This window comes from Astatotilapia calliptera, chromosome 15 (genome assembly GCF_964374335.1).
Source record: "Astatotilapia calliptera chromosome 15, fAstCal68.1, whole genome shotgun sequence".
Lineage (NCBI taxonomy): Eukaryota > Metazoa > Chordata > Actinopteri > Cichliformes > Cichlidae > Astatotilapia > Astatotilapia calliptera.
This window is the reverse complement of record NC_137436.1, coordinates 33757905-33782700: the sequence shown is the minus strand read 5'-3', so window position 1 is coordinate 33782700 and position 24796 is coordinate 33757905. Positions and strand designations below refer to the sequence as shown.

Here is a 24796-nt window from a genome sequence, read left to right as displayed (position 1 = left end):
TAAATCTGATTAATATCTGATCTTTGAGTTTTTGTTCAATAATCAGCATGACCTGTGTATACACACATAAGCTTTATTAAAATGGATAACATTGGTGTCCGTCATGTAGTAACTGTTTGGTTTAACTGTACCAGGCTTGTTAGTGAAACACAGACTAATATTTTATTGTGAATAATAATCATGAGGCTAAACAGGCAGTCCAGCTGCTGCCTCAGAGCCCTGTACACCATGGAGCGAGGACAGCATCTCCAGGATATCTTTCCATTATCTGGAATCGCTGACCCCAACATTGGGACCAGGATAAGAGGTTAGGAGCTCTAAGTTAACCCAAGGTTTCCCAGCATGGGCACATGAAAGCATCAAAGTAATCTAATGGTCATATCTGTGTTCATCAACATAAACTCATCCTTATTACTGCCAACTATTCCAGAGATGGGAAAACCTGCATCGTAAAGAACATAAAAATATGGCAGTCAAACGCAACACTTGTAAAAGAGATGAATGCTTCAGTTTGTTGCAGGTCAAAGTGAAATGAATGCGATTGGTTGAACGAGTGTTCGTGATGTGTGTTCTTTGTTATCTGCATTATTTTCTTCAGCGTAAGAGACTCAGCAGCAGATTAGAATCAAGTACAACATTCATACATTTAATAAATCACCAAATTAATACACGCATGTTCCTGTGACCATGCGACGCACTGATTTTAGTACAGCAGGCTGCACACTGCTCATATAAAACATATTCCCCCATTATATTGTCACTTAAAACATGCTGTAAATAAAAGACTGAATGAAAATATAAAAACAAACGTCAAACATGGGCTCAGTCTACGTTTGATATGATAATGCCATCCAGAGTAAGCAAACAAGAAATTAGAGGTCATCAAGGTCTTTAAGTCTTACAGAAACACCTGCAGTTTAATTATCACGGAAAGATAAAGTATTATCATAGAAGTGAAAATGTATGCTGTTCCTTCTAATGCATCAAAGTTTTGCTGTGTAGTTTGACACAGAACTCGGAAGTTGGAGCTGGACAATGTTCCAGAGTTTAGTTAATGAGCATCAACAGTGAAACTAAACTCTGGCAAGCAGTTATGTAACAAGTTACTGTAACCAGTTTCCATGTTTTTAGTCATCATGTTTAGTAATTTATTACAATTATGTTATTATTTAAATTGCAATGGCTCTCAGGTTGTTGTTTTTTTACCCTGCATGCTCACACTACAGTCAGCTGAATCAGCTCGTTTCTGGGAGGTGGAAAATGAAGAGATTGACAGCTTTGATGAGTGCAGGTCTGGACAATCTTTTTATTGAATTAAAGGACAAGAAAAACAAAGCCAAAAATAACCTTGTAGCTTCCACTTCCACCTGTTTCTACCATAGAATCACCCCGGCCATCACTCTGGGCTGTTTTTCTGTTCATATGTCAAAAGTACAACACAGCTTGTATGCATGTTGTGCAGAACTGTAGTTTTAAATTATTAACTGGTAACTATAAGACAATTATGGAGTAACACAAAAGTGGTGAATATAGGTAATATAATGTATTACTTTTAGGAAGATTATCAAGTAATATCTAATCGATTACTTTTGTGAGTAACAACCACATCATAAGCGGTCACAGTGATGCCACTTTCAGCAAGAGGAGCCAGAAAACATCACAATATCCTGTTTGCGGAAGAACTGAGTGAACATAAGGAACTGTTTAGTGTAACAAAAGTACTGCAGAACAACCCGAGAACATCCTTCCATGTATGGTGGAGGCAGTGTCACTCTCGTAGAAAGGAAACTATCCCAGAGGCTAGCTGAAGCACTGCAGAAGTTGGGTAACGCTGTAAAGTCCTGGAGAATGTTTTAAAGAAAGCCACCAGACCTTAAAGGAGCACAGACAGGTCTGATCTGCTGCTAACCAAAACACCTGTCACACAGGCGACAGATCCTTGTAGTCATCTCTTCTATCATCTTCACCAGTTCACTGACAGTCATTGCTGTGTCAGTGCAAACGACTCCTGGACAAAGGCTCTACAGATGGGGCAGTGCTGGAAAAAGGACACGCAGCTGTCACACATGCAGGCGTGTCTGCAGGGCAGCAGCACCCTGTTCACTGCTGCATTCTGACACACCACACAGTCTCTGCCCTCCGTCCCCTCTGACCAGTCCTCCTCCTCCATCACTGGGATCTGATCCTCGCTCTGAGTGTCACTGGGTGTGAAAGTGTGCCCCGAATCAGCAGACCCATACATCCCCCCGCTGTCAGCAGACATGAAAAGAGGCTGCAAGAGACAAGAGATAGGTTTTTCTTAAACTGCTGTAACAAGGCCCTAAGTGCTTGGCAAACTGGAGATTTTCACACGTGTATTGACACTGACAGAGACGGCACAAAATATGTAACATTTTGCTAGTCTAAAGCCACAAGATCTGCCTGATAGGCATCTGCAGTAATCTGCATCAGGGTGAGAACTGCAAGAAGAGTCAGTGAATTCCTCTGAGTGTTCATCCTGCAAGTGACGGGAATTCTAGCTCTACTAAGAGAGCCTGCTCTTTTGGTTTCTAAGCAGCTCGTCAGAAGTTTTGTTAAGTTTAGGTAAAAAATTAACTAAGTAAAATGATGTCTATAATTAATGACTAATGTTTATTATATATAATGACTTATTAAAGTACAAAAACAAACATCCATCTCAGTTTGCCAAAAAACATACAATCCCTGATTATAAACTTTGAATTATTTACAGTGAAATAATAAAAGACAATCAAACAACTAAATAAATGTAACTGCTTAAAACAAAAAGAAAAAAGCTCTTAGTCCCATTGTTGACTTCAAAGAGACACATTTCATTCCTGACTGACACACCACTACATCATGATACATATTCCTTCAAAGCACACATTACAGAAGGCAGGAAGCACTGCATTAATGAAACCTGATTTACCACATGGAGCCTTGCTCTAAAAAACTGTCACATTTAAGACTGTCCTTGAAATAACTGTTTAAACCCAAACTTTTTAGAGCCATAATGTGGCACTACATAATAGTAACCAACCTCCTGTTGTTTGTATTGTTGGTAAAATAAAAAAAGCTGCTTTTTTGTTGTGCTGGCCGTGGCTGCAGCAATGACTCTAATGGTGAAAACCAAGGAAAGACTGTCCACTTTCACTCTTGGCCTTTAAACACAAGTGCTTCTTGATTGCTGGCTGGCTGCGCTGACACAGGAGAATCCAGGAGTCACTGGGATTTATGCTTCAGTGGGAAATGAAGTCATAACCGCAACCCCCTCTGAAACCATGGGTGAAAAATAACTGAACAAAGCCAACAACTATTCCGTTTTGTTCTTCTCATGCATTTTCTGGCCAATTCTTCACCTCAGTTTTTGAATTTGTCAGTGACAGAATAACAATGGTCTCAGTATAAGGAATAATACTAATAAGAATAATAGCATCAACCTAGAAATAACAGCAAAGTCCTGACAGTTTGATCAAACTGACATCAGAATGTACAAAGAAGTGGACCTTTTATGTTATTTTTGACATTTAATGGTGTCCTTGAAATCAAATGCATTATTATTATTATTATTATTATTATTATTATTATTATTATTATTATTGACCAACCTTTAACTCGTACATGCTCCCTTGTGAGGTGAGGAGGTACTGGAAGAGAATCCGTGCAGAAAGCTTGTATTTGTCATCAGGAACATGAATAACTATGACACTAGCCACCTGAAAGAGAAAACATTTACAATCACTTCTACCAGTTCACCATGTAAATCTGCATTTTTTTAACTCACTGTGAGTGTTGCTGTTCTCTGACTGACGGCTGCTCCCACTTTGACACACTTTAAGTTTTCTTATTAGATAAAACTCATCGTTAGGGTTAGATCAGACTGCTCGGGGAGTTCTCATGATGCACTGCCCACTTTCTCTACCCCCACGCCCCTCTTCATTTTGACCACACTGTTACCCTGAGTGAAGGCAAGATGGTATAGTGTTGCTTCACAGCAAGAAGGTTCCTGGTTCAAATCCCAGTTGGGGCCTTCCTGTGTGGGTTTCCTTCTCACAGTATAAAGAGCCTTAAGACAAACTGGAGATGTTTATAAAATAAATAAATTAAATGATTAAACTCACAATGTCGTTCACGTGTCTTTCTTGTGCCTCTTCCAGGGTCAGCACAGCCACGAGAGGGTAGCGCTGTCTTGGCAGTGGTCCAAAATCAGTGATGCCCTGATCAGCGGGGATCTGTGCGTGCCGCTCCGCTCTATCTTCACTGCTGATACTGAGAGAAGGTCAAAGACACTAACGGCAGGAGACATGAAGACATGCTTCATGTCTTCCTTCATAAGGCAGACATGAAGCATGAAGCTCAATGAGTCAAAGAGCGGAAATGTTAGAAATGATTGCTTTGACTGATGACTAATAACACAAACTTTGCTGCCACTGGCACAAGAACGTGAACAGACCACATGTAACAATTAGTCCAGTGCCAATCACCTGAATGGACCTCAAAGGTTCCTACAAGCGGAAACAAGCTCCACTGTGTGATCTCAGGGACTATGCTGTTATGCTGTAAGTGTTTGATGACCGGACCCTAGCCCACTTGGTCCAGCTGGGCAGAAAGAAAGGAGCCCCAAAAAGACAACATGGGCACGCCCACCCCCTCCAGGACACAGTGTTGGGGTCAGGTGCAATGTGTTTCAGGTGGAGGGCAGTGGCACAGGCCCTAGCAATTGGATACCCGGCTATCAAGGCTGGCTGCTGCAACATCGGTGTGCTCCAACTACAGGGGATCACACTCCTTAGTCTCCCTATGAAGGTCTTTTCCAGGATACTGGAAAGGACAATTTGTCCATTAGTTGAATCTTAACAGTGTGGCGTTCGTCCTGGTCATAGAACATTAGAGCAGCATTGCAGCAATAAGTCGGACTCATTTCTGGTAGGTGTTTTACTCCGCTAGAGCTCTTTGTCACTGATTCTCTTCATAATAAATTTTATGGACAGAAGTTCTAGGTATATTCAGGTGCCGGAAGGCTTCCACTTTGGTAGCCTCAGCCTCATCTCTGCTTTTTTTAGATGATGTGGTTCTGTTGGCTTCGTCAGGTGGTGGTGGCCACCAGCTTGCACTAGAGTGGTTCACAGCAGAGTTTGAAATAGCAGGAATAGAAATCTCCCATTCTAAATCTGAGGCCATCTGAGGCTGGGTCAAGGACGAGTTGACGCCCCAAGTAGGGGAGTTTAGATGTCTCTGGGTTTCGTTCAGGAGTGAGGGAAGAGGGGAGTGACACACAGTGTGAAAAAAGAAAGAAGAAATTTCTACACTCCAGCTCGACTGAACAACACAAGTTTAGATCTCACAGGTCAAAGATTAAGTCTAAACTGTTTGACAGAGGCATACCACTGAGATACTTGGTTAGCAACAAATAGGATACTGGAATTTCTGGCAATAATAGTAGTGGAGGTTCAGGGCTTCCTGGAAATGCTGGTGGGTGCTGAGCATCATGCCATGCTGGTGGGCATGTAGCACTCCTTGTAGGGTACTGACCTCACAGCCCCAGAAACAGCTCAGGACACAGGACTCCAGACAACAAGGTCTCACCAGCACACCGTCTGAACAGAGCAAAAACAGAAAAAGGTTCAGTGTTCCACAGCATCACCATTTAGAGTTCTTTCCATTGAACAGCAGACCACAAATCAAATTGATAATTATATAGACTACACAGTAGGGCTGGGCCATATTATACCGTTCACGGTAATACCGGTATAATAGGTATAATAGACTCAATACTTGAAATGTGCAATTCACTTGTATTTTTATTTTTATTCCTATTTATTCTATTTATCCCCTTTTATTTATATTGTCTCTGTATTTATATATATGTGTGTGTGTATAACTCTGTAACTTCTGTCGGTGCTGTGCTTTTTTGGAAATCGAATTTCCCAGAGGAACCCACCCGAGGGATTAATAAAGTTCTATCTTATCTTATCTTATCTTATCTTATCTTAATGTTAGACAACGATAGGAAAATGAAGTATCGCGATAGAATATGAGTAAAACGCGCATGCGCAGTGCCTTTGTTTTCATACGCACATGGCCGATTGTTGAGTGAAACAGATGAACCAGAATTGGTTTGTAAAAATGGTGCAACTTCAGTGATGTGGAACTGGTTTGGGGTTTGTCCGTCAGATACACGACAAAGCACATTTTTTTGCAGAACATGCAAGCGGCCGTCGTTATTGTCGTATTTGTCAGACTAAGATGCTCTTAAATCTGGGAGTAATCTGGGTCCTAAACCCCGTATACTTCAGGTCAAACGAACACTGCAGCATCACTGAGAGTTAAAAACTGTCTAAATTCTTTCATCTTTAATACGATCAGCATTGCTGCTTTACCAGGTGTAACTATGAAGTTTAACTTCCAGGCATCCATGAAAACAAAATTTATTACATTTAACGGAGTTAGAAGTTAGGAGGGAGCTAGCGGAAGTTAGCTCGCTAGTTTCGCTAGTTACCTAAGCATGATATAGCATGTTCTGACTGAGAGATTTCTGAAAAAAAAAAAATCAAACGTACAGCTCTGCTATCACTTCCAACATAAATGAAGACAGGAAACTAAACAGCAGTGACGTTTGTAGGGTTACTGAAGTTGGGCTAGCTGGTATATAATGATGTGCTACGTGATCGCTAGCGACACAGCTATGTTAGCATAACATAAACAGTGAAGCTGGAGGACGAACACTAACACTTTTCCACTTATAAAAGTTAACGTTAAAGTTCCTGATAGTTAGAGACAAATGCAATCGCATGGCAGGATGCTGTAAACGGACCAAACTTCAGTCAGGAGAACTGAGATAATCCATCCACAATACGAGGTTAGTCATTAATATACTGCAACAACATGGGAATAGAGCAGCTGCCAGAGAATTCAACGTTAATGAATCAATGGTACAGAAGTGGAGGAAGCAAGAAGAATGAGTTTAATAAAGCTTGATTTATCTGACTGCTTTGTTTCGCTTAATGTGCCTTATAATCCCGTGCACCTTATGGTCCGAAAAATGCGTACTGCACACTGCAGTTTAATGTTGCAAAGCACCTCTTTTTAACTTCAGTGGATATTATACATGGTTATGCTCAGGATATGTCAGCCCATTTCTACTGGAAATGCCTTTTGGTTAAACTTTCAGCAAGGAATTTGCATTTGCACTGTTACATTTTTATAAAGCTTTAATGTACATAAAAACCAGCTTCTTGTTTAAGTGAAAATAAATGGAAGGTTGTCTTTTTGCGCTAGTAATGTTGTGGAGTTGTATTTTGTCTCGCATCAATTATATCGTCAGTTATATTGTTATCGCAAATTTTCAAATATATATCGTGATAAATATTTTTGGCCATATTGCCCTGCTCTACTACACAGAAACATTCTCTTGGCAGTCAATAGATTTACAGTTTTTTCTATTTAGTACATCCAGCTGGACACCATCCTCTGGAAACACACTAGAATATGAGGGTTAACAGATGTTTCTGGATGCAGGCATGGAAGTTTCACATCCCCAAATACTTTTGGGCCAAAAAATACCTTTTTCCAGTAACAGCATTATTTCATTCCTCATCTGTTCTCACCGGTAACACTTGCTGATCCAGAACCCAACTCCAGGGCGAAGGGATTGGTCACCTGAACCATCTGTTTCTCTGGTAAGCTGGGCTCTTGCTCATCATAGCTGCGAAGTATAACTGGAACGTCAAAGCCAAACCTACAGAAAAGAGGCGAGAATAAGCAGAGTCTCTCTGTCTGGTGGTGTTCTCGCTTAAATCTAAACCGATTCGATTAAATGCAGAGGGGTGCACACACTGGCTGGCTGTGTAGAAACATGCTCTTCTGAATTAACTGCTACTATGTTGACTGTAGTCTAGAACATGACACAGTTATGCCTGGAAATGTTTCTACAACCAATTATCAACAATCAAAAATCCAACTCAAGTGCAGATTCTGAACTTTATTGTAAAAGGATTGAACAAAAATAATGCATTGAGGAATTACAATCCTTTATACAGAGACCCAAATCTTTAGAGCTTCAAATGCAGGTCATATGAGCAATTTGTTATTTCTTCATCAGCTAACCAGATACAACGTCTGAATTGTTTCTAAGTGTTGCATGTCCATTTCACAGAATAACATATTCAAGAATAACAGGCAATTATTAGGTTGCAAAATGAAAGAAATTCAGGTAGTGAGCAAAAACTTCAGAGGAACAAAAACCAATTGTCAAGGAGAAAAAATGACAGATGGCAGAGTTCCTCAGAGTAAACGGCAGCCATTCACCATTATTATCACTGCCATTGTGTACACTGCTCCCAGTGCTAAGGCTATTTCTAATTAGGCACTTGGAGGCCTACACGACAGCAACGTTGGGCTTCTACCTAAACACTTTAGCAGCTTTGAAGTGATTGGAGGGGATTTTAACCACAACAGGTTCAAGACTGCGCTCCCCAAGTTCAAGCAATACAACAACTTTAAAACCAGAGGGGTGAACATGCTGGACTCTTGGTGTACACAAACCACCAACACACATACAAGGCAACCCCCTGACCCCACCTGATCATCTTTCCATTATGCTTGTACCTGCTTACAAACCTCACTGAAGCACATAAAGCCAATGACAAACAGAGGATGCAGCCTTAGCACTTCTACTTTAGGCACACTGAGTGAAGCCTCTCGGCGAGACCACATAAACATCCAAGAGTATGCGAAGACAGTAACCAGCAACACTGCACAGTGTACAGAGGATGTCACTGTAGGTAAGAACTTCACTACATGTGGCAATCAGAAAACCTGGAAGACCATAGAGGTGTGCTCCCTGCTGACACATCACTGCTCACAGCACTCGGTATTAACCCACCTGGACAGTAAAGACAACCACGCCAGACTCCTGTACATTGATTTTATTTATTTTTTCTCCTTTGGGCGGGGGATCAGAAAAGAATTAAATGGTAAGCCGCGCTACTAGAGTCACATGTCATATTTACTATCATCTACAGGTCGAGGCCTCTGACAACGAATATTATTTTGAAACATCACTAGCCCATTATTTTTTTCACCTCGTTGTGTGTGTGTGTGCACATTTGTGAGGTTGTTCTAGTAATCTTCATAATACCCACAGCCCTAAAGTGCACCCCGATGAGACCCAGAAACCAAACTTAAGCAATGGTGAGTACACTAGCGTGGATAACGCCAGGTAGTGTGGTAAGAACATTTTCACACCCATCACCGGAACACAAACATCATAACAAAGCCCAGAAGTCCCAGATTGATCGCTCAGTGCAGAAGCTATGATTGTCTGGCAGCATCACCGAGGGAAAAAAAATCATCAAATTTGTTATTGCCCGTCGGTTCCAGTCTTAAGGCAGTCATTAGTGACTGTAAACATTATGATTAAAGTATCAATGGGAACGATACTAAACTCAGATTTTTAATTATGATAGTTTCTCCAGTTAGTTCTGAAACCGTGAAAATTAATGGACTGTAAAAAATAGTTTGGATTATTTTAATTACAGGTCAATGCAGTATTTTGTTCAACAGAAAATAAGCAAAATGATTGATAGACATGTTACAGCACGCTGCGCCAGACCTACATGCTATGTTATATCATGAAGGCCACATTCAAGTCGTTAATATATAAAGTCGAAGGGTACCTGTGTGGTGACAACGAATGTAAATTATATATCAAAGTGTGGCTAACTATATTAGCTAAATACAACTTACCAGCCGAGGACCATAGCAGCGGTTACAACGAAACAAAGCGACACCACACTAATATAAAAGAGCGGAGAGTACTCGTAGAGTGTGGCTAGAAACACCCCTGCCATTTCACATCAGCTTCAAGAATAAGCGTGTTTATTTAAAAAACCTCATATAACACCTTGGGTTCATTCCAATAATCCATCTTGCTTAGCAAGGTTCTCACTGAGACGTAACACGGAAATAGCTTCTTCTTCTTTTTTGTTTTTATTATGTATTGGTGGTTGTCAAACAGCAAAATGGTGCATTACCGCCACCAACTGGTGTGCAGTGAAATATCACAAAAATTTGAGAAAATGTCTGAAAAAATAAATTTGAGAAAAAAGGCAGAAACCTAACTTTTTTTCTCAGAATTCTGGAAAAAAAGATGTGCCCACTTTTATTTTTCCCCAGTGACTTTAATCCTCTTCCATAATTTGAAACAGTCTGATAACTTTCACTCCCGGAAGTATCTCTGTGGCTGTCATAGTAAGTAAGAGCTGTTCATATTCTTCAAATACTAAGGAAAGAAGCATCAGCACTTCCTTTAGCAGAGGATACACTGGACCACCCTTTATGAAAGGGGAGGAGAAAACGCCGCCCCATAATTCATTGTGACGGATCATCCGACCATTCACGAAAATAACAACAAAGTAGCAAGAAAGTTGCGCGTATCATGTAAATGTTAACTGCATTTTCCATTCATGCTAAGGAGGGATAAGAGTACTTTTAGAAAGTGAGTTCTGGCCCTGTGATTTATAACCGTAGAAGCAAAAAAATCATAATGGAATACTGCATTTTGTGTTTACTTGTGTTATCCTTCTCTAATATTTAAATTCGTTTGATCATCTAAAACTTTTACATGTGGAAAATACACCAAAAAAATATGAGAACAGGAAGGGGGTGAAAACCTTTTCACACCAACTCACAAACCTCAAGTCCACACCTGACGATACTGGCTGTCTGGGAGCTCCTCCCTGAATCACCAATAAAGCAATATGGGATAGGCAGGCTCTCGCTTAGACCAACAAGAGAGCGGGGAGAATGGCTTTGAGCTGACCAGTGGGAAACGTAAGTGATTTTACGGCCTTCTGAGGAAGAGGTTTTATGTTTCAAATAAGTCAGACAAAAGGGGGATTTCAGAAGGTCACGCTGGGAGATAAGCCTCTGTGATGACCAAAGCCAATTCAGAGCTGATTAAAACAGATGGTGGTGTCCTGCTGTGCTTATGATAAGGCAGGGTGTTAATTTTACCTGGCCAAAGATTTGTTATTTTTCATGCCTCTTTTGTCAGCGTTTTGATAACAGGGGAATTATAGCACCTTAATGCAGTTTTACATATGTACAAAGCTGAAGACTAAGAAACGGTAGCTGATACATTTGATATCGTAGCTTCCTCTGACATGGTGTAGCCTTTCTTTACGTGTTTGAAATGTTTTTCACTGTTTACTCTTTCAGACTCTGATTTCACCATTCAAAATACAGATGAATGTGTAATTGATTTTTACTGATGATGGTGTTTTAGACAACATTAAAGAAACAAAAATGAGACCATCTCTCAATCTCTCATATAACAGCTGGTCCGGGACAGCAATGTGTGTCTTTATTATGCTGCACAACGTGTTTGGTGACTTAAACAATGTTAATATTAAAGAAAGAATACCGTTCTATGTATGTGTATTTTTAGAAATAGTTTTATTTTACATTTGAATGTGGAGATAGATCAGTCTGAAATCGCCTTTTTACTAAACATTTTTGCTGACACCCAGAAACGAGGCTCTCGAAGACTTGCGATTAGAATCAGAGATTCAAATATCAGATGAGCTCTTAAGTGAGATAAATATACTAAGTGAAAATTCGGAAGTCCAGTGCTTCCCAAATTTTTGTCACTGTCAACCCTTAGGTAACCTTATACCAAAACAATGTAGAAGATAGTGCATCGATTAGGACCTCGGCTGCAAAGTTTGCATTAAACCAGCAATGTGATTATTCATTACAACAACCAGGACGAAATGCAGAACAGAGTACCACATCCTGCTGTATTTTTGAGAAGTGCATTCAATAACATGGAGATTAGACGCATTTTGAATTTTCCACTTCCAGATAATACTCCAAATTATGCTGAATATTATGGGAAGTGTGCCTGAGATGTAGTTAAGTTAGAATTGCGAGGTCATCGGCTGCAAAATAGTGTTTCTGCGACTGTACTGTAATAATGATCTGTCTGAATTTGACTGACTGTAATGTTCTCGCTGGAAGTTGGAGCTCCATTGTTACCATCAGAGCTCCTTCACATATTGATAGTTACTGAACAATGAAGTAATCAAAAAGAAAAGCTGGCATAGGGCATGACCTGAGTCACCATTTATGTTTCGCAATAAGTCTCCCTCAAGAGTTTAGCAACCTTCAGACAAAGAGTACGTCCACACACCATACTGCAAAAACCCTGTTTTTATTTCTATTTGAGAACCTTTATTACACCAATTAACATTTTAAAGCATTTCTGGGCACAAATGTTGTATGTGACCACAGTTATACAGGTTATACAAATGCCACAGGTCATTGTTCCGTCTGTTTGCAGCCATCTTGTAGTCACGAAGCTGCCAAGCCTGTTGTCTGCCCCGATGCAACCAAGCATCATCGTCGACCCTGATACACATGGATATGAGTGAATCAGGTGAATCAGGCGAGTCTTCACACAGTCGACCGAAGCATCAGATATGCATCAAACTGTGACACCTCATTCACCTTGTGATAGATCCATGTTTCCTTACTACAAGAACTACGGGGCTACACCAGGCACTGTGTGACTCTTCTATTACTCACATTTTTAGCATTTCAGACAATTTCTTTGAACAAATTGTCCCTAATGCTCAGGTAACCTGTAGGGTAACCGTCTCCAAATGGTGCTCCAGGAGATTGGTACAGCCGAATAAGGGGAGAATACATCTGCAAAACGCTGTTGTTATGCAGCAACGTCCGCCCTCTACTCCCCTAACATGTGAAGCTTTGCCCTCAGAGTGTCCAGAATGTATTAAATCTCATTTTAGTTGGTCTTGGACCTTGCTTCCAGTTTTCTTTCTTTAGGTCTAACACCTTGACTTTCTCAAAGGTAATTCCCAATAATTCACGCAGTTCTTTTAATGTGCGAGACATACACGATGTGTCCTGGTCAGTATTTCTTTCAGGATGCCAACTCAGAAAATGGCCTGAAATTGCACCTATGCAACACTCTTTGTAAAAAAAAAAAGGTGCACAGTAGCACTGCTTTGGGATTTCGTGTTGCACAATCCATCAGAACTAATACAAAGTGATATCCGCATGCACTAGGGTGAAATTATTGTCCCTTCTCACTCTTATTATCAACTATATTTTGTGTGTGCTTGTCTATCTGTAGCAGTGCAAAGCTCTATGACAGTCTGGAGGTGGACATAGCAAATATGACACTGTTGTAAATGAACATTGTAGCTGTGTAAGCATCCATTGATAACTGAAAGTTTTTGTTTGTTTGTTTGTTTGTTTGTTTACCCAGTGTGAAAGCAGAATATTAATTGAATAATTAATATTAATTTCAGGACTTTATGCATGACATTATGAACAGGGGCTGAGTCACCTAAAGATTTGATCCTAGAATCTGAAACTAGAATCTGAAACTGCATGTCATGTGCTGTTCAGCTGATAAACTTTCCTCATGGATGTAATATTGTGTGTGACTGGGGCATGATGTTTGACTGTTTGAGACTGGAGTTTGGGTTCCATTTATTTCACATGGCTTCTCTGTTTATGAGATATTTGCATACTCGAAAAATTGTTGTGAGCACTGTTAACAAATAGGTCAGCTTGGCCAACTCTAGGAAGACTCCATTTCTGGATGATAGAGGTCACTGCGCTCACTGGAATCCTGGAATTTCACTTTGTCATGAATCCATTTCGGAATAAGGCTGTAACATTACAAAATTTGGTACGAGTGAAGCGCTGTAAATACTTTCTGGATCGAGCGATCCTTGAGGCGACTGTTGTTGTGATTTGGCGCGGGATAAATAAAACTTAATTGAACCGGATGCACCGTGCGATTCCTGCTATTACAAACAATTGTGTTTTGGAATTTAATTTTGACACGACGACAGATTAATAGTCAGTTTAGCAAAATTCTAAACAGTATAAGATGAAATGTCAGACGATTGTTTGACCTGATTTTGAATAAACGAGTGAAAAAACAGACTGATCTTCAAATTAAAGGTCTGTAGCTGGATGTGTAAGTTCACCGCGCGCAGGACGCACGCGCGTTGTGTGCGTCCTGCTCGCACGCGTTAGTTGGGTTTACAATTTTCGTCTTATTGTGAAAAATCTGTTTATTTTGAACGTTTGAACAGGAAGTTGCACTTTTCGTATTTTACCTAACACTAGGGAGCGACTGCGAATCCCATCATAGCTTATTGTGTTTATTCCAGCCATTATCAGAGAAAGGAGGATGCAAATGGGGCCAGGAAAGCAGGGATTTATCTTCACTTTGTTCAGCTTTAATGTGTAGCTATAATGGCAAGAAAGACAGTGAGTAGGTGCAGAAAAGTAAACCGTTAATCGGGTCCACTGGTCTGGTGGGAGGACATCATTGTGAGTTTTCCTGTGGACTCTAAAAATGAGCAGTATAAAGGAAAAAGGGACTATTCGGCAGCAGAGCTCCGAGAATAACTCTGTGAGCAGCAGTGAGTGGGACATGGCAAACGATGTGTTTGTGTCCGGTTTTGACGACAGCGTGTTAGCGGACAGCATCGGTGATGGGGACCAGGAGTCGGCACAGTCCAGCTTACTGGACACGCGTCTGCCCTTGGATGGGATGATGTTGGGCCTGGATCGGGTTGAATATCCTGCCTCATCCTATCTGGATTTCGAGCCAAACTACACCGAAAGCGATGGCAACCTTACAACCAAAAAGCGCATCCGGTCCAACAGCTCCCGGCACCGCGGTGACATCGTTACAGAGCTGGGGCCAGAGGAGGTCCGCTGGTTTTACAAAGAGGACAAACGGACGTGGAAGCCTTTCGTCGGACACGATTCTTTAAAAATCGAGATCATCTACCGGCGGCTCGTTGACCAGAACCAGGATAAGGCCCTGGATCCCAATGAAGCCGACGAAAAGGAGACAGCCGGGTCCTCTGAGCTGCAGCCGGAAAGCTCGGCCGTGGACAGTGCAAGTTTCAGGGCGGAACCGGCAGTGCAACAGCTCTCAGTGTCAGAGCAAATCACAGAGCCGGTCCACAACGGCGGCACCAGCGTGGAGGCAGTGTGTGTCAGAGGGGGCCTTTATGAAGTGGATATCAAAGAAAAGGAATGCTACCCTGTTTATTGGAACCGTGAGCATCTCAGTAATGACATAGCTGTTGTTAGGACTGTTAGCACGTGTTCTGCTGTCAGTATCTTTGACCACTTCTAAGAAAATGAAACGTCTGCTGCTGCTGACTCTGTCACCTCTGAGCTCTGAGGACTGAGCTAATAGGCTGCTTTAAAAACGTCCTCTGTTACTGACATCGTCATGGTCTTACTGACCACCCAAAGTGCTTTAGACCAAAAGCCACACTGAGCCATGCATTCACACAGCGCTTTATTCTCTACACATTAAGTGCTTTATCTGCCTCACATCCGTGGCCACGTTCCAACTACCAGTTCACTTAACAAGCATGTTTTTAGACATGCTCTTTGAAACGAGACAATAATACAGTTGTTTCCGCACAATTAGTCGCATATTAGAAGGAGACTTCTCAAGACATCTACTTTACAGGGATGTAGAGCAGAGAGCAGGAATACATATATACACACTACTGGTCAAAGGTTTGGAACACTGCAATTTTTCTAGTTTTTTATAAAGTTATGCACTTTATTCTCCCATTACACTCTGAAATGAAAGCATAGTACAATTAAGCAATTAGAGTTAAAAAAAGAAACCATGGAATTAATTTATAGACTAACATTTATTCTGACTCATCAAAGTAGCCCCCTTTGGCAGATATAACAGCTGACCAACCCGGGACATTCTTTCTACAATAGACATAAAATATTTTTCCATAAAGTTCCCATATCTGTTGCACAAGTTCCCATAAATGTGGGGTACTTGTAGGTTGCTTTGCTTTCAGTCTTCTGTCCAGTTCATCCCAAACCAGTTCGATGGAGTTTAGGTCTGGACTGTGCCACTCCATATTTTCAAGCTTACTATCTTGTTCTTTTTTCTGAGGTAGGTCTGGCCTGGTCTGGTCTGGTCTTGGGCTTGTGTTTTATCTTGCTGTGGGATGAACCCCTGACCAACTAGGCACATACCAGTGGATATTACATGGTGCTGCAGAATGCTGTGGTAGCCGTGTTGGTTCAGGGTGCCTCTTATTCTCTACGTAACCGGAAGGTTGCCGGTTCGAGCCCCGCTCGGACAGTCTTGGTCGTTGTGTCCTTGGGCAAGACACTTCACCTGCCGCCTACTGGTGATGGCCAGAGGGGCTGATGGTGCGATATGGCAGCCTCACTTCTGTCAGTCTGCCCCAGGGCAGCTGTGGCTACAACTGTAGCTTGCCTCCACCAGTGTGTGAATGTGTGAGTGAATGAATAGTGGAATTGTAAAGTGCTTTGAGGACCCCGAAAAGCGCTATATAAATGCAATCCATTATTATTATTACAAGTCACCAGTCTGGATCCAGCAAAACAGCCCCAGACCATCACACTTCCTCTTTCACATCAGTCCATAATACCATCTTCCAGTCTTCAGTAGTCCAATGTCTGTGTTTCATGGCCTCTTTGTCTTATTCTGACTTCTTAGCAATGGCTTTCTTGCTGCAACACGTCCTGTCAAACCGGCAGCTCAAAGTCTTCTCTTCACAGTTGAAAGTGATACTTGCTTACTATGACCACTCTTAAGCTGTGCTTGAAGCTGTTGTCCCATGAGCCGACTATCACACAAGCCGTTAACTCTCAGAAACTTGTCCTCTGATTCAGTTGTGGCTATAGGTCTGTCAGACCTCTTCCTGTCAGCGTTTGCCCCAGTTTCTGAGTGCCTTTTGTTGGTGAAGGAAACTGTACTGTACACCTTGACTTTCTTTGCAATTTCTCTGTAGGGATGTTCTTAAACTTTTTAATGATAGTGTATATATTAATATATTAATGAACTAATTTGGGTCAATTCTAAATTGAACCTATAATTACACATTTGCTTAGTATTCTTAGATTAGACACACACACACACACACACACACACACACACACACTGACAGATATGATTAATTTAAAATTTTGTGTTTGATGTTTTCAAAATTAGTTCATCTTTACTGTTACTGGGATCCAACATTCTGTCTTAGATTACAATTTTTGTTTTTATAAACTTCACATGTTGTTCCACAGAGCAAGACCGAATTCCTGTGATGAGGGGCCAGTGGTTCATTGATGGAACTTGGCTTCCACTGGAGGAGGATGAGAGTGATCTGATTGAGCAGGAACATCTTTTACGCTTCCGGGGGCAACAGATGAGGGACACCTATGAGATCGAGGCAGTGACCACCACAGTGGACAGCAAGGACGGTAGGGAATTTAAAACAGACAGGAAAGACAGAGAGATGCCATTGTGTGTGTGTCAGGCAAAGAAGATGAGTGTTTGCAACCATGTCTGTAGATGTGTGTCTCTGTTGGCCAGAATGGTCTTTTACAGGAAGTTCACAAAACAAGTCAAGTGATGCTATAATGCATGGGTTTATTGATTCTAAAATCTGTAATAAAATAAGATATTTCCAGATTTGGGAAATTCTGTTTTCACAGCAGTTATATCTGTCCATGGGAATAAGAATATATAACAAGTCAAATATTTTCATAATCAACAAAAAGTAACAAATTTTAAAATGCAGTGATCCAATTAACTCCAATTCTGCATACTGTCATGGGAGTTGGTGAATTAATTATTCTGCATGAATTATGTCAGTTGCTCTTAATTACAGTGTGACTTCTCACAGCTAGCCACAGTCTGAAGCTGAACAGGAGTCATGTGGACTGGCACAGTGTGGATGAGGTGTATCTGTACAGCGATGCCACCACCTCGAAGATTGCACGTACTGTAACTCAGAAACTGGGCTTCTCTAAAGGTATATAGGATGATTAAAACTTTCTGTCTATTCCAAGAATTCTATCCATCCTCTTCTGCTTATCCAATTCAGGGTCATCTGACCCTGGAGCCTATCCCAGCTGTCACTGGGTGAGAAATGGGGTGCACCCCACGAAGCTGACCTGGTGAGTACTGCTGACATTCCATGCAGGATCAGGGAAACAGGACAGTAGTAGTCACCAAGGAACTCCAGCTGCTGCAAAGACGAGGATGTTTTAGTGTCCTTCTGAGCTGAAATATGTCATGAAACTAAACATAATGTCAACAAAAAAAAGTCTGGATTTTGATTAGGCCACTCCAAAACTTTAATTTTGTTTTTGTTTTTTTCAGCCATTCAGAGGTGGACTTGCTGTTTTGATATTCAAAATTGTGTTTTTTTTGCCTAGTTCGCTTTGTCAGAGAGATTCTATTTAAGTGAGTTAAATGATTAGGTAAGCGATATTTAAGCAATTAAGTATATATGGCAGTAACCAGACCTGTGTGCTGCTTGTGATATTGAGCAGATTTTTTATTTACTCAGGTTATATTTTAGAATTTGTTTTATGTTCTTAAACATTTGTGCAGCAAACTAAAACAATCCTGGCTACCGAGGCTGGTGATCACGACATGGAATGTCACCTGTCTGGTGGATTGAGCCTGAGCTAGTGTATGAGGTTGAGAGCAACTGGCAAGATATAATCGGGCTCACCTCAATTGACTCTTTTGGGCTTTGGAACTAGTCTCCCTGAGAGGGACTGGACTCTGCCTCTGTTTAGAGTTGCCCTTGGTGAGAGGGAGTGGGCTGGGGTGGGTATCTTGGTATCTCATTGGCTTGCTGCCTGTATGTTGGATTTTTCCCTTGTGAGTGCAAGTGTTTGTTCTCTATGCCTTTGCGTCAGGGAACGAATGAAGACTGTTGTTTGTGCTTATGTGGCAAACAACAGTTCAGAATACTTGGCCTTTTGGAGTTCCTGGGTGGTGTTCTTAAGGGTGCTCCACCTAAGGACTCTGTTGTGCTACTGGGAGACTTCAACGCTGATGTGGGATTTTCAGCACCCACCTTTGACAGACTGGGGACATTGAGTCAGAACGGACCGTGTTCCGCACCTCCATTGGTGAGGAATTCTACTCGGCTTGGTTAGCCTGTGGGACTTTGGAGACAGCCGATGGGTCCCAGCAGGACAAGTGGAATGTGGCTTAGGCAGTGGCTAAATCAAGGCTGTCTTGGTTGACACGCCTCTACAATGTCATGTGGCGATCTCAAGTGGTACCGTTGTATTGGCAGACCAGAGTGGTGCTCCAACTATAGGGGGGGTGCTGGAAAGTAGGGTCTGTCCATTAGTCAAAGTTCGGATACAAGAGAGACAATGCAGTTTTTGTCCTGTTCACGTAACACTGGACTAGCTCCCTATCCTTTTGAGGATATTTGAGGTTGCATGGGAGTTTGACTACCAGTATACATGTGAAGTACATGTGAAGAAGGCATTCAACTGCGTCCCCCGCGACCTGGCCCTGGATAAGCAGAAGAAAATGGATGAATGGCTGGATGGACTAAAAAAAACAGGAAGAGAGCAAATACTTTTTTCACAGCCCTGTACCTGTCTCTCACGTCCTCAGCCTCCAGCAGTGGGACACGTCTCCATCGAGGGTACGTGGAAGAGGCTGCACCTGAAGACACCCCACCTGAAACCACACACATTGTATTTGTGGTGCATGGCATTGGCCAGAAGATGGACCAGGGTCGCATTATCAGGAACACCAGCATGTGAGAAATTATGGTGTTTCCATTGCAAGAACAGATAACAAATTAAAATTAGAGTAATTTTGGAAGTAACAGTTTATTTATTTTTAATTGCTGGATAGGATGAGAGATGCTGCCAGAAAGATGGAGGAGAAACACTTCTCAGATCGCACCACAGAGCATGTAGAGTTCCTTCCTGTGGAGTGGAGGTCCAAACTGTGTCTCGATGGAGGTATGCTTTACAACACTTTTGTTTTGGATTGCTCGCAAGCTTATTATGCAGTTTTTTTTCTGCTACAGCACGTGTGAAAAGCCTGCTTACAACACTTTACATTAAACTGACTCAGAGTTTCATCTTCTAAAACAGGATCAAAATTTGCATAAATACTTAGTGAATCTTATTTTTGTTCAGCACTTTTTTTTTTCTATGTCAAATGTTGAACATATACAGTGGGTTAATAAGCATTGAACACATCACAGTTTTTCTATGTAAAATATATTTATATTTCTAGAGGCGCTAATGACATAAAATTCTCACTAGATGTTGGTAACAACCCATCTAATCCACACATGCAAAGAAATCAAACCATAGATGTCTAAGTATTTAAAAGTGCTAACATTAATGACTGTACCAAACAGGTGACTGATTATATACATTTCTGTGTGAATTTAGTGGTCCCATCCAAAACTTGTAAAGGTTATACAAATGAAGAAAAAGACTTTTAAAGACTATGATGACATAGCCAGAAGTGACCTCCAGAGACAAATTAAAAGTACAATCAAAAGTTAGAGGGTGCTGTGACACATCTAGTAATTCCAGAGAAGCGCGGCAGAGTATCAAACCCATGATAAATGTCCCACATCAAGGTAGGGGGAAGGCTTCCCTCAACCTGCAGGTTAGTGAGGGTCTGGAGATGGCCAATCAACTAAACACCCTTTTCTGCTGCTTTGATAGTGGCAGCAGAAATGACTGTCCTGTTGAGTTGCCGTCCTCACCAACTCCTCCCTTGGACTTTATTACAGAATCAAAAGTATTGCAAGTTTTCGGAGGCTGTAAACCCCCAAAAAGTTCAGATCCTGACAATGTCTGTGGGAGTATTTGAAAAATATTTTTCAGTTTTTTTTGTTTGATTTTCTTTTAACAGTCATACGATACCAAATATCTGGAAAGTGTCAGTAACTGTTCCTTTTCCAAAGTTCCCTAGACCTTTGGTTCCAAAAGACTTCAGATCAGTTGCATCCACATCTCTGGCCATAAAATGTTTTGAACATGTGGTGAAAAGGTACATGGTATCGAAAACTCAAGGTCTTATAGACCTCATGCTATTTTCTTATCAACCCTAGAGAGCGGTGGAAGATGCTGTATTAATTTTGCTGCTTACTACATGCTCATCTGGAAAAAGCAAAGACTCATGCCAAGATTTTATTTGTGGACTTTTCCTCTGCTTTCAACACAATCTTACTGATTATTTTAGCAGATAAATTGGAAAAAGAATTTTTGCTTATTGATTTTCTTTGGAGTAGAACACAGCTGGTCAGAATGGTAACTCAACTTTCTGACAAACTGACCATTTCAACAGGCTCCCCTCAGGGCTTTGTTTTATCTCCATTGTTGTTTATTCTGTATACCAAGTCTTGTAATAGCACCTTTCAAAACAGACTTTTTATTAATTATGCAGATGATACAGCTTTAGAGAGCCTCGTGTATGATGGGGAGGATGGGCCAGTTCTTGAATATTTTATTAAATGGTGTGAGAGGGCAAATCTTGTCCTCAACACCACAAAGACCAAATGCCAGTAGATTTTAGGAGGAATCCAGTATCCCAGCCTAAATTAAATGGAGAGCTGATCCAGTGTGTGACTGAATACAAATGTCTGGGCGTTATGCTCGACCATAAAACATAACTAAAATGCTTCATATGTTTTGTTGGGCTTTTATTAAAAGTGTGTTTAGTTCTTGTATTATTTGTTGGTTTGGAAAATGTCTCTGAGGCACAGAAAAAGATGACTAGAAAGGCAGTGATACTAGCTAGTAAGTTGCCTGGAACTGCATTGCTATTACATTTCTAAACTGCAAGTTTAGAAAGCATTTTTAGGGACTGGGCATGGAGTAAAGCAAATAATATTGTGAGTGATGTAAGGCATCCACTTACCTTTTCTATTATTGGATTATTATTATCTGCACAGCGCTATTGTCCCACTTTGTTCACAGAAAATACGTCCAAATGATCTTTTTTTCCTCAAGCCATCAAAATTCTGAACATAAGCAACACATAGGCTGCCAAGTTGGTGTGGTATAAAATCATCCCTAAGATATAAGGAAAGCCAAAGTGTCTATGTATTGTGTGCTTATGTTTTTTAAGGTGATGTGTTTGTTTTTTATGTGGTGTTTTTGAATGTCAGGTGTCTTCTGCTGTAAGTCAATTTCCCCATGGGCATCAATAAAAATATCTTATCTATATATAAATTAAGTAGTTAATGTGTAATAATGAGAAATGACACCAAAAAAAGGTATTGAACATGCTTACCGAAATGCAATTACCACTTTGTACAAAAGTTTTTGTTGGTGATGACGGCTTCAAGATGCCTCCTGTATGGAGAAACTAGTCGCGTGCAGTGTGATGCTTGATAATTCTTCCACACAAATAGTCTTCAGGTTCTGAGGCTCTGTGGGCCCCTTTTATGGACTCAGAGCATTAGTACTCGCCATAGATTCTAAATGCGATTGAGGTCAACAGATTGGCTGAGCCATTATTTTCTTTCTCTGAAAACAGTTGAGAGTTTCCTGTTTTCAGTATCACACATCCACCGGCGTTTTATCTTCATCATCCTAGTAGATGCATGCATACAGTCCATGGCGGTTGAGTGCATTACTTACTGTTTTCTTCAAAACAATTGTACCTGCTGATTCCAGGTCTTTCTGTAGCTCTCCACAAGTGGTCTTTGGCTCTTGAACAACTATCCACATTAGGTAATGCAGTGAAAGACTTTCAAAATTTCTCAATACCACACCAGAGGCAGACTAAATTACAACAATGTTTTTCTGAGGAATGGAAATATGGACTTTACTTTGATTTTAATTGCACAAAAAGGCAAAAGTACGCTGGTAGAGTGCAAACTGCATCTGGGACAAAACCAATACAACTCTCGCTCTTTGCATACGTCTACACAAACAGCATGCTGACATAAAGCTACAGAAGAATCCAGAGTGATGTTAAAGCTGAGCATATGCTGAACCAGGATGTAGCCAGAGCCTGAACCTTAACAGTCAACAAAAGTGGTGATGAGCAGTCAGGCTTGCAGCATTGCAGACTTCATTTCTGTCCGTATATATTCTAAAGTAAAATCACTGAGGGAATTCCTTTGAGCTGGTTTTCAGCTGCTTTGTGATGTTGTTTTTGTGGTTTTATGTAAAGACTAAGAAAAAGAGCACATGTATGTCCTGATTAGGATAGTGATTTGTGTCAGCATGGGAGACTATAGCTCAGGTTTATATTGTTATCTGGTCGTTGTGTCAGAGTGCACTTCAGGGCATATTACTGAGTAATCCAAAAGTAATATTAAAGCTGCAAGCAGCGTTATGAGGGCCCTCGCACCCCCGGCACGTCGAGCCACTGCCAACACCTCAAACCGGCACGTCCGATGTGATGTCACATTGATGGATTTCATGCTTTTAATCACCAGCTAACATTTCATCTTATTCAACCAGGATTATAGTCATGCCACTAGGTGGCGCTCTAACCATTATTGACAAATAACATAACAAACATTTCCAAGCTCGAGTCTCATCACACCTGCGACCTTTGGGAGAGATTGGACATTGTGTTTTTTAGTGACAGCAGATTACTGCTTTTTGCGAGTGATTGAAACTCTACGTGCCGCCATGACCACCCCGTTTCCCTGAACGGAAAAAGCTTCGCAATTTAACATCACAAAGGTCTTTAGATTCTACACACTGAAGAATGCTTCAATATGATGAAATCCCTTGGAGGAGTTCGTCAAAGTATGAGGCCTGAAAAGGGGGGAAAATGTCATCAAAATTACACATTAATTTTAAAATGGCTGACTTCCTGTTGGATTTGGGATATTGCTCCAAGAGACTTTTTTGTACATCTTGATATCTTACACAAGCTTACCAAGTGTCAGACTCATAGATGAAACACAGAGCAGGGGCTGATGTTTTGAAATATTGTAGGGGGCGCTGTGGAGCCATTTCGCGCTATTCAATGAAAATGATCACATGACAACAAAGCCTTCATCCATTTGGAGGTGTGTGCCAAATTTCAAGCCTCTATAAACTTTCCAAGCCCCTCAAAAGCCACTTCATCTTTCATGATGAACCGCGTTGCCACCAGGGTGCGCCGTTCAGTTTAAAGTCACAATTTTTGCACTGAAGCATCACGAGGGACTGATGTTGATATTCACCGCTTTTGAGGTGGCCACGATCAACCTGTGAAAATCAGTACAACAAAATTAAAGCCATGACATTTCCTGTTGCCACTAGGTGGCGCTGTCCGTATTTCCGACAATGGGCACATCAATTTGTTCAGGGCGGGTCTGACATCATGCCTGTAAAGTCTGGTACTGATCAGACTGGATTTCATTGAGTTATACTAATTTGTTTCTTCATGGCGTGACATCAAAGTTCGCCATGCTGCTGGGGTCACACCCTTTCGTGAAAAGTCACAGTTTTCACTGTAACCCAAGAACAACTCCTTAAGGCTTTCCTGGAGAAATTTGAGGCTGCAGATGTCACCCATCACTATACTGTACCCCAAAGTGTAAAACATGACATTTCCTGTTCCCACTAGGTGGCGCTGTCCTTGATGTCAAATATGGCAGTTGAAATATGTTCAGGGGTGGAGCCTTATCATATGTGTGCTCTTTGGTCAAGATCGGAACATGTATGACAGAATGAGAGGCAATAAGATTTTGATGGCGAGTCATCGAAATTCGCCATGGCGCCACGGCCTCATAGTATTGTGAAAACTCAAAAGCTCCGCAATTTAACATGGCACAAGGGTGTAGTTGACACTGTCCAAATTTGAAGGTTATGAAATGAAACCCCAAGGAGGAGTTCGCAAAAGTTCGAGGCATGGAAATGGCAAAATTAGAGCCAAAATGTCACCTTCTCTTCCAAATGGCGGACTTCCTGTTGGGTTTGCGTCAATGGGCCCACAGAC

General features: G+C 41.2%; 2 protein-coding genes across 2 annotated transcripts in view; one reads left to right on the top strand and one right to left on the bottom strand.

The window, feature by feature from the left end:
- Positions 1-1286: 1286 nt before the first annotated feature.
- cgrrf1 (cell growth regulator with ring finger domain 1) lies at positions 1287-9986 on the bottom strand. Its single transcript, XM_026194719.2, has 6 exons — positions 9748-9986; positions 7608-7738; positions 5420-5597; positions 4122-4269; positions 3609-3716; positions 1287-2272 (listed from the first exon to the last, which is right to left on the bottom strand). Exons 1-6 carry the CDS (start codon positions 9849-9851, stop codon positions 1982-1984), a joined length of 960 nt encoding a protein of 319 aa, XP_026050504.2. The 5' UTR covers positions 9852-9986; the 3' UTR covers positions 1287-1981.
- Positions 9987-14144: 4158 nt separating this feature from the next.
- The window catches only part of ddhd1b (DDHD domain containing 1b), a 174778-nt gene continuing 164126 nt past the window's right edge, over positions 14145-24796 (top strand). Inside the window, exons 1-5 of the mRNA XM_026142758.2 lie at positions 14145-15116; positions 17143-17319; positions 17745-17873; positions 19490-19637; positions 19736-19845. Of these exons, the coding sequence (XP_025998543.1) occupies positions 14402-15116; positions 17143-17319; positions 17745-17873; positions 19490-19637; positions 19736-19845 (1279 nt within the window). The 5' untranslated portion in view covers positions 14145-14401. The remainder of the gene's footprint in view (positions 15117-17142; positions 17320-17744; positions 17874-19489; positions 19638-19735; positions 19846-24796) is intronic.